Raw genomic sequence first — 10,655 nt, 5'->3', positions numbered from 1 at the left:
ATCTAAATACCCTCCTAATACTGCCTTCTTCAGTGCTATTTGACAAGTAAGGAGTTAGCAACATACCAGTCATCACGGTGAAAGCCTAAGGGCAGACTCCAGCCAGTACTCACGGGAAGGGTTGACTTCCCTCTGTCTACATTCCCCTTCTGCACTGTTGCTCCCCACTTTTCTTCTCAACTTATCCTCCTCCCCGCAAAGACGTCAAGCCTTTGAAAGACACAGCCAGACATTGATGGATGGGCAAGGGACTCATCCTCACGTGGCATGCCTAGAGGTGTAATGCGGGCAGAGTATGGCCACCAGCAGGCTTTAATAAAACAGGGATTTTTTGTTGTTGTTAGAGACCTTTACCTAAATGGGCTGACTAAAACATCATCTGCATGCAAACATCTACAAGAAATGAACTTCTGAGGTCTTGAGAACAGTCTAGAAGACAGCCATGACCCAGGAAGATTTAAATCTATTCCAAAGCCCTTCATCTTGGTAAGCATTTAGAAAAAAGTGTTGGCCAAAGACACTGAGAAGGAAGGTGTTTTGGAGTAGCCCAATCCAACAGCGAATTGCTGCTTTAGCCAAAAGACTCAGATCTGAAGGGACAGAAGCTTTGCTCTCCTTATGTGTAGACATGGCCAAATCCTCTAGCAATCCTTACAGGAGAGGATCTTTCTACTAAAGAGCACTTTTTAAATGTTATGTATGTTTAACATACTCTTCTTACCACAGAATTGCACAGACGTGTCACTTGACTCCCCTGCCTTCTACTAGAAGAAACGTCCCAGAAAGATTTTCACCACCTCTTTGCTTCCCACAAAGGTTTCATTTCCGCAAACCCCCCATTTTTAGGGCTAAGTCTTCTGGATTACCAAAACTAAACATCTCTAACACCCCTGGGAGTATCCCATTTCTCAGGTTTTTGGAGGACATGACACCAGCCCTGACGTTTCCTAGGCTATCCCATGGCACACCAGTTACTCAGACACAAAGCTTCGCTCCATGGGTGACCTGAGCAGTGTCCCCCATCAGCGTGACCACCCCAGCATGCCAGTCCTGATGCAGGCAGAAAACACAACTTTTATAGCTTCACGGCTCAGCGCACACTAAAGTATCAAATCAGGAATTACATGCAAGGAGCTGGATATTCTTCTGATGAAGGATAATGGTGCGAGGAGGTCTGAAATCATGCCATGGTCACTCTGGCAAGCGAAACCCCAGAACTAATTTTCACAGTCGATGGCTGTGAAAACAGAAAGCATCATATTGAAAGGATAAAGCAGGAAGCATCCTCCTGCCTGCTCACTCCCAGGCAAACACACACCCACACGCAAGCTCAGGGATCAGACGTGTCTGCTTTCAAAGCATTTTCCTCACTGCATTGAACAGTTCTCCTCTTCATCCCCTCCCCAGCTTCCTCCAGGACACCCATCACAATAAAACCATCTAATAAAAGATTGCTAGCAGCAATGACAGCTACCAGAGACCTCCCCCACCAAAAAAAAAAAAAAAAAAAAATGGTGTCAGCAGGGCTTGGATTTACCACCAGCAGCACCAGTTTGACTCCTCACAATTTAGCCCACCCGAGCAATTAATATCCGAGGGTGCCTCCCAGAGGTGAGCTGCAAGAGGAAGCGACCCTGTAAATCGAGAGCCATGCAGCTGCTTTGCTAACGGGATCTCTTTCCCTCCTCCATTGGTTTTTTTGGCCAGCGGGAGAAGGCAAGAAGCAGAACGACAACGCTTTGGGATTTGGCTGGCGGACAGAGAATTTGGGCTATTTGCCTTTTTCCCAGGTTGAAGGGGGAGGTTTCATTTTGTTGGACCCTCTAAAACAGTGATTTCAGACTTACAAGGATTTCTTGCATAAGCGCTACATGGGAGAGGAGGGAAAGCAAATACCTCCAGAGATCCCACAAGCGGGCAAGGGCCCAAGAACAGGCCAGTTGAGGTTTTTCAGTAGACTTTTCCTGAAACATTTAAATAATTTAGAAAGCATTAACTCTTGCTGACAGCTTTTCAGACAGCCCTTTCACTTGCAGGGCCATATCAAAAAAACCTCATAACTCTTAATCAAAAAATGTCCCCAAATCTTGGTCAAGGTTCAATGTGGATTCAAAAAGGTGCCCGACTTATTTTCCTTTGCTGAAATTCTTTCCTTGTACAAGCAGGTCTTCCAGAGGCCACCACCTGTCACCTATCTGCAGTGGTACTGTGAAAAAATATGCAAAAATGGTTAAAAGACAGTCTCTATCAACATTTCACTTGCTTGGGGCTATTCGGAGGAAGGGAGCTGTTCCCTGCAGTGGTTCAGCTGTGTTAAATACTGTAAAAATCAAGCAGGAGCAAGGTGTAAACTAGTAGCTATAAGACCTCTTCTTTGGGGTTCAGTGGAAGAGATCCTCCAGCACCACCAGTTTCAGGCTCTAGCATTCCCCCAGGGTAGCAGCATCATGTTTTGGAATGAAGTGTTTCTAGAAAGTTTTTAATCCCCTATATTACTGCCACCAGAAATGAAAACAGCTGCTAAAGAGGCAGCAGCAGCTGGGACAAGGTTCTGTAAAGTTATTCCTGCACCCCTTCCCACCCCCCACCCCCCTCCCAAAAAGCATCTAGATGGAACAGACCAGCTTTAATTCACAGAAACCCAGAAATTTGGTCAAAACAAAATCTATCCCGGAAAAAAAAAAAAAAAAAAAGGAAGACACATAAGTAGAGAAAGTGAACCCAGCCACCTGATCACCAAACACATTTTCAGTTATGGTTCCAGGCAAGACACAGAAAGCAAAACCTCCCCCTGCAATTGAAAGTGAAAACGGTCCAAAGGATACCCAAATGGCAGCCCAACTGCCCTCCACAGCCTCAACCGTTCCCCCCAGAAACAGAGACTTCAAATCACGACAGGCTTGGCAGGATAACACTAATCACCCCATCCAGTTTCTATGTCTAGGAGCCACGAAACAGCAGCACGGTGACACCACCACCACCACGGACAGTGGGAGAGGCAGCAGCACCAGCTCCGATTTTGCTGTCTATCATCAACCCCAAAATAAAAATGCCATGGGCTGGTGGTGAAATAATTGCAGACTAGCAATCCCTGATAGAGTTTTATTCATTAGGACATTGTTTATGGTTCGTCTACATGGCTTCCATGGCTACAGCACCAGGGATGATGTTTGCTAGCATTTTAGACAGATTACATACACGCATTTTGTTTTCACTCAGCACTGCACTTTCCCCACATGAAACATCAGTATGTAAAGCCTCCCAGACAGACTGTTAGGATGTTTTAGCATTAATTAGAGAAAAAAAAAAAAAAAGAGAACAGAACAGGTAATATCTCTTGTGCTCATCTCCCCATGCATATCTTGAAACTAAATTGAAACCCTGAAAGACAGCGCTCTGCTTAATGTAAAATTGAATTCAAAAAGGTATTCTCCATCCTTAAACACAACAGCACAGAGACATCCGGCACAGGCAATAGATAGCATCACTAAGCAGCAAAGCCCACTGAAAATACATCAAGTACTGCCTTACTTTAGTGAATTAAATAATTAAAGAGCTGGCAGAGCTGGGTTTCTAGATTTCCTGTCCAAACGCATCGCCCAGCAACAGTAGTGCTTCAGTTTGGGGTGGGTTTTTTTTGTTGGTTTGTTTTTTTTTTTGGTTTTTTTTGGTTTTTTTTTAAGACCACAACTTACCTGCACTACTCCTTTAATAGAGATGCTGTTCAAACAGCCTCCGCTCCCCTCCTGGCTGCTCCCCCTGAGCCACCACACTTATTCCCAAATGCCACTTGTTCAGGTGGCTGAGCCAGCAGTGGCTCGTGCTTTTTCAATGGCTCCAATATTAATCCATCCAGAGCATCTTTCTCCCTCACTTCCAATTGGCGAGCGGCGAATGGGTGGAGTGAGAGTGTGACCCATTAGCTCCCAGCTGGGCACCTCCAAGCCAGTTCTCCCAACTGGAGGAGGGATGCCGGCGAGCCGCTAACTTTACGCCTGCAAAGCACCGCTCCACATGTCACCGCAGCCCCAGCCAAGGCTGGGCTTTGGCTTGTTCTACTCCAGCCACCCAGATCCCGCTGCCTCTCAGAGCTATTTGCCTCTGCTAGCAAGGAGGGAAAAATAGAATAATTAAAGTGACCCGGCAGTTTTTGCTGGATGCTGCAAGGAGAAAGCCCTTGTTCCTCCTTAAAAGAAAAAAAAAAAAAAAAAGCGCAGCTTTGTGGCAGCCAGGCTCAACTGAAATGAAGATACTGTACCTTACAGACAGAAGTACAGGGAGAATAAAAGGATGTGAAGATGTAGGAAGAACTGAGTGGAGGGAGGAAAAAAAAACAACCCTGCTGCTGAGAGGTAGATACAGCAAATTTCTTAAAGATATAGCGGCTGTACTCTGCGAGCGTGATGCCGGACTCTGATGTTTTCTCCACGCTACCCAGCATGACAGTTGAGCTGCCCGGGTGGCAGCAGTGCAAGGGTTAACGCATGCATTCGGTCAGGAGCCTGCACAGGGGAATGAGAAACAGGGCAATAAGTCTGTGCTCTAACAGCAAGTTGCAAGAAAAAAAAAAAATTTAAAAAATTAGAGCTGAAGAGACCTCACCTCTTCCGAGGAGACTTACATCCAAGCCTGTCTGCCCAGCGCTCGACTGCACAGTGCCTAAAAAGCTTTGGAGGGAAGATGCCACATCCTCCCCCCTCTCCAGCCTGTTCTGCTGCTTCACTTTCCTTACAATTCAAGATTTTCATAACAATAAGCCAAGTCTCCCCCAGCTGGATATTTAAAGCCCAGAGGAATGGTCTATGCTGGCCAAAAAAAAAAAAAAAAGAAAAAAGAAAACCCTAACTCCCCAAAGCAACATCAAGTCAGAAAAGGCAGAACCCCCCAAAAAAAAAAAAAAAAAAAAAAAGTTATCTAAATGCTGGGTCACTCCCCAATAGTAACTCTGACAACTACTGTGACTTAAGTAAAAATTTCCCAGTGATCGTATTTACCAGGAGGCAGCAAATGTTTCCCAGAGCAAAGCGAGGCAGAGCAGGGCACGGCTCGGGAAGAAGCATCGCTTTTAGCAGAGGGATTCAGTCAGAGCCATACAGCCCCGTTCTCAGTCCCTGATACGGGCTTGTTTCCGCTGCATGAAACCACAGGCAATGCATGTTTTTAAACACCTCCTACGCATTTTCTCTGCTGAGACTGCTCATCCAGTCTCCTCCATATTTTTTTTTTTTTTTTTTACCATGCCACCTGACGAGCTTTTCCAGGTAAGCTACATCATATTCAGACTGTTAGTAAGAGGTAAAGGAAGCATACCATGGTCCCTAAAGTATCTGAGGGTGGAAGACACCCTTGGAGGTCTCTAGCCCCACTCCTTGCTCCAGGCAGGACCACCTTCCAAGCTAAATCAGGCTGCCCAGGACCTCATCTCATCAAGCCCAGTACCTTCCCCAAAAAAGTTTTACAGAAAGTCAAGACTCCTGCCCCTGAGATCAGCACTTAGAGCAGAGCTCAGCTCCTAAACCAGGATTTACTGAGTTTCCCCTTATAGATTCTTTGCAGTAAAGCAATGTATAAAATTTTGAAACAAGCTGATACTTAAGGTACCTTCTCCTCGTAGCAAGACAAATCTGCAGTAGAGGATCTTAATATCTTCCCCTATACCCACACTTAATACCTTTAATAACAGTTTAAAGGACAGAGCTGACAGCATCACAACCCTAAAGGTGAAATGAGCCTCCTCCAAGCAGGTATTTCAGGTTTCAAACACTGTCGGATTCATTTCAGCAAGTGAACAAGCTTATGAAACAAAAGACTGGCTAAGATCAGTTTCTATTTTTGTTATTTTCCATGCTGAGATTGTTTATCAGCTCTCCCTGACCAGCCTGCCCAAGCGCGAGGGTGTCGCAGGGGCTGGAGCTGCTCCTTGGTGGAGATGACAGCGGCCAAGCGAGCAGCACTAAGACGGGTCCGAGAGCAGAGTACATCAACACAGCCACGTAACGCATCCACCAAGTCCTACCTTTGTTGCCTCCCTCTTCACCCACCATCTCCAAAGCCCCCTCCCCAAATCTCAGCAGGCTTCTCTACTACCCCATATCACCCCTCTTCCAGTCCCCAACCCTTTCATCCCTGGTCACCCACCGTCCACCGGCCCGGTCCACCTCTGCGTCACCAAACGTTGTGGCCACGGGGCCAAATCCTGCGAAGAGCCAGCGCTCGCCCCAAACTGGCCGTAGGGCGAGCGGAGAAAGGTGAGCCGGGGATAGCAAAAAGAAGCCGGCTCCATTAGGACGGAGAAGAGAGGAGAGCCAGGTACGAAGCAAACTGCGTCTCCCTTCACCTCCTTCAGTGGGTACTGTTGGGACATGCAGTCTCAGAGTCTTCTCCCCGAGAAGTTCCTTTTTGGAGAGGAATTAGTGTAAAAAAAAAAAAAAAAAAAAAAAAAAAAATGCTGCTGTCACAGCCCAGCAGAGCACACTGGAAAGGCTGCGTCTCCAGCCTGTATTTAAACGCCCCTCTCAGAAAGCAGAGATGCAGCACAGGAAGAGACAAATTCCAGCTCTGCATCGGGCTGATAAGCCAGGTTTATAATATTCAAGAAGTATTGGCATTACTACAATTCCTGCCCCCCCAAATGAATATCTTGTGCAGTAGCTTGTTGTGCACAATAAGCAAAAAAAAGAAAGCCCAATCCCTAAAAAAAAAAATAAAAAATTAGCCTGTTCCGGTGGGAACAGCCAACACGTTGAATAAAACAAACACACGCGTGTTAAACCCTAGGGACGCAATTAGGCTCAGTGCAGGGGGAAGAGGCATTTAACTCCTGGCGAAGGAGATGGCAGCGGCCGAGAGGAAAAGAAGAATAAACCTGATGCCTGGCACTGTGCACCAGGGGGTGATTTTTATTTTTCCCCTAAGGGGTGAGCCCAAGTGGCAGCTCCCACTGCTGCAGGGTGCCAGCACCTGCCCCAGCATCAAAACTGGGGGAAGGCCACCTCATCCTCAGCCCCCAGACCGCCCCGTACACCTAATTTTTCCACTCCTTGCCTTCCCCCATGAGCAGGTAGCACCCAGCAACAACTCACTCTGTTACCCGCACAGCTCAAAACCCAACCGTAAAACCTCAGAACAAAGGTTGCCCAGCTCCAAGCACTGACCAGCTGAGAACTTCTCTCCACCAGCTTCAGATCTGTGAGTTTTCCCCCTGCAGTAGCCAACGTTATCGCTCGTCTCCATCCATCCCACCATGGTGTGGCTACAGGGATGCCCCTGGGGCAGCCACAGCCCCACAGGCTCTTCTGCCACAGTTTGCATCCAGTCCTTCAAACCTAGAGAGCTAAAAAACCCCTATGGGGAAGAAAGCTCCTGCTCAAAATGAGTATAAAGTCAGTGTTACCCACTCCAGTGGCTTGTATCAGGTTTTCAGGCTTTTGTCCCAGTCTTCCTGCAGTTTCTCAGCAGGGCATTTATGAGGAATGAAACTGGACTCTAGTCCCTCCGTGCCCTCCTCAAATCACAACTCCCACTGGTCCAGAACTTGCAGACCCTTCTTCAATAACAGAGTCTGATTGAAGCCTTGCGTTCTGCTTTTTTTTTTAATTTCAAGTCAGAGCCAAGGATGAATTTAGAAAGGGGGAATAGAAAAGCCCATGGAGTTATAAGTGACAGCTAAGCGCTTTGATATCAAAGCCAGCACTGACAGATGCAGAAGCCTGCAGTGCTCAGCTCTGGGCCGGCATGTCACTGTGCTCTGCAGAAAGGCTTTACAGGGAGCTTATCCTAGATCATATTTAGAAAGTTATATTGCATTAAAAAAAAAAAAGTTTTCCAGTTTCCCAGGTCCCAGGCACAAACTCCTGACGGAGCTGCTTTACAGACTTCACAATCACAAAACCCTGCTCAGACTCAAATTAGGACCCTGTTCAGACTCAAATTAAGATGAGCTTTAAGGAATTGCCACGGCATTCCCTGTTTTTAAACCTCAGCGTGCTACATCCTTCGCAGCGGACTCCCTACCCCACTTTGGCAGCGGCAGCACCACGCTGCTCGCAGCAAAAGTAGCTTGGATTTAACGTATGCTGGATATCTGCTGGTGTGCTTGGCAGTAATTTGCATATTTAGAGGGTAGATGACAGTTTCATGATGATGAGTCATTAAAGCATCCCAGAATGTTGTTTACTCCTAGAGAAATCCTACACAAGGAAACGGGACTTTTCTAGAAGTGGTTTTGCATTAGGAAGATACAACTCAAGTGCCATCCAAAAAAAAAAAAATAAAGGCAATAGAAAGCTTTTTTGGGTAGCAATCACTGTGGCTTCCCAGGGACACCTAAATCACAGCGCAGTATTAGAATTATTCACTAAAAAAAAAACCCAAAACAAACAACAAACCCAGCAGCTTCGCCCTAGGTAATGTGATTTAGCACCTGTCTTTAGGCAGAAAGTACAGACGCAGAGCATCACCGCAGTTCTGCAAGGACAGGGTTTAGACTTACACAGGCACCAGGCTAAGTCCCATGACTCTGGACTAAAAACCAACTTTGAGGCTAACCTCACGCTCCCCTCTGCAAGAAACATCAAACTTTTCACTGGCGCATTTCTTTTTTCAAATGAAAATTGAGAAAACTTGTATTTTGGATCCTTTTGCTTTTAAAAGCAAAGACGCCTTGCTTTTCACATTGACTCAAAAGATAAAGCTTGCTTTAACAACTGTTTACAGCCTTAAATGATTTACTACGGCTTTACTAGAAGGCAAGGCACCGCAAGTTTACATACAGATATCTTATGCCACTGGGGGAGTCAAGAAAGTGCTCCACTTAAAAGCCCAACTGATATTTCAAGCGCCGTTCATTTAAACAAGCTGAAGAATTCAAATCGCCAAGGAACAACACAAGAGCCGGAGAGGAACTTCCTCTGCGGTACATAATTCTTACGGAGTGGCAACTGTATAAAAGCCACAGACATTTCAAAACTAGAGGGCTCTGGCTGAGATGGATTAGCCAACGCGTCCCGATTATAGCAGGGAAACGGCGACGCGTGGCTCACAGGGGTGGTAGCAGTGACTGAGGTTGCAGCGTAGACAGAACTGAAATGTTGCATCACCGCTTCCTTCCAGCCTCAAAAAGAAAAAGCCACAAAAATCAACAACAGCAACCCAGGTGAGAAAAATGAAATACCACTGGATTTATCCAGCCCTGGGTCAAGCTGTTTATCCCGTGCTTCAGCTCTGGTGTCTGAGGGGCTGTAACTCTGCAAAGGGGGGACAAGGCTGGGCTCCCACCTAGAGCAAACCCCCATGGGAAGTCCTGAAAACATTGCGACAGCTCGAGGAAAATGATTTTATTACGTTCCAGTAGAGTGCTTGCACGCTCACTGCTGATGGACAGCCATCAGCTCTCAAGCGGAGGAACGACAGTCCTGGACACAAAAACCGACAGCGCAGATGAAAGCTTTGAGGAAGAACAGCGGATCCGAAGCAAACTTTTTCATTAAACTGAGAGATGGAGGAAAAAAAAAAACCACACAAAAAACCAAAAAACCAAAAACATACCAAGGGCACAATCCTCTCTGAGGAAAGCTCCTCAGGAGAAGTTTGAGGACCAGCCTCCCGCTTGCTGCTTTGCAGGCAGCAAAGCTGTTGTGCCACCTACAGTTGTTTTCACTCCAGAACAAACTTTTCCTCCCCGAACCCAAGTCCCTGTCATTTAATTTAGTGTCAAACACGCAGCCATGCTGATTAAGGAAGTGCTTCCTTCGCTAAGGAGGGAGGGGGAGGCACTTCAGAAAATAACTTTTAAAGTTCAGCTTAACTCACAAAGTGCATTTCGAAGCGAGTTTAAAACCCACCCTCTCCCCGCCTCTCAAAACACAAACACATCGCTGGGGGGTTTGGAAGTACACACGACTGCCCGAGCCCTTTAACACTAGTTCAGCTTGAGCTATAAAGTTTTTTTTTGTTTGATTTCCTTTTTCTTTTACACCATCACCGACGTGAAGTCAGGCAACCGCATCCGCAAGCAAAGCGCCGGAGTGGAGCTGAGCACCACAGCGTGTCCTCCTCCCTTAGTCTGGTATAAACAAGTAACCAGAAAGAGGCAAAAACACCCCCAGAAAAAATAAATAAATAACTTAAAATAAATAACTTAAATCAAGCTGTGAACTTTACATCGCTCCTTTATCCCCTGGTACTTCTGTCACGCCGCATCTGCCCTCCCTGAACTGGAACATCCCGCTGCTGCCCAAGGAGCCCAAGATTTGAGGGGTGACACCACCTCCCCGCAAATAACAACAGCCTCCCGAACAAAAAAAGCCTCGAGCAACGACGCGAAGCGAGTATTTCCCAGATTTCTGCCCCCGCCACCATCACCCTCCCAAGGAGGCAAAGCAGGGTAACATCCCCATCCCCTCCTCACCGCATCCACCCCTCCCGCTGCTGCAAAAGGCAAAGCTGGGGGAAAAGGAGGGGGACGGGGGGGACGGGACACATGCCTCGAGCTGCCGGCAAAACTCATCACACTTGTGCGTCCCCCCCTCCCCTGCCCTCCCCGGGGGTCCTGCCGGCTTTGCTCTCACCGCAGGGCTGGAGGTGAAACACCCGTCGCGCTGCCATGGCTGCCGCGGTTATTTTTTTGTCTTTTTTTTTTTTTTTTTTTTTTTTTT

The 10,655-nt window shown here is 46.9% G+C and overlaps 1 protein-coding gene across 4 annotated transcripts in view; it reads right to left on the bottom strand.

The window, feature by feature from the left end:
* The window catches only part of SLC4A11 (solute carrier family 4 member 11), a 94,095-nt gene extending 83,471 nt beyond the window's left edge, over positions 1-10,624 (bottom strand). For 2 of the 4 annotated variants that reach the window (XM_026847091.1, XM_026847093.1), the window contains exon 1: positions 6,139-6,400. In XM_026847091.1, coding sequence (XP_026702892.1) covers positions 6,139-6,364 — 226 coding nt within the window. In that variant the 5' untranslated portion in view covers positions 6,365-6,400. Of the gene's footprint in view, positions 1-3,695; positions 4,049-6,138; positions 6,401-10,568 lie in introns of those variants that run through there. The other 2 variants (XM_026847094.1, XM_026847095.1) reach the window with 2 other exon arrangements.
* Between the last annotated feature and the right edge of the window lie 31 nt (positions 10,625-10,655).

The sequence above is a fragment of the Athene cunicularia genome (assembly GCF_003259725.1).
Source record: "Athene cunicularia isolate RWA chromosome 4 unlocalized genomic scaffold, athCun1 chr4_part1, whole genome shotgun sequence".
NCBI classification, from domain to species: Eukaryota; Metazoa; Chordata; class Aves; order Strigiformes; family Strigidae; genus Athene; species Athene cunicularia.
Note: the sequence above shows the minus strand (reverse complement) of the source record. Positions and strands in the feature narration are given on the sequence as shown.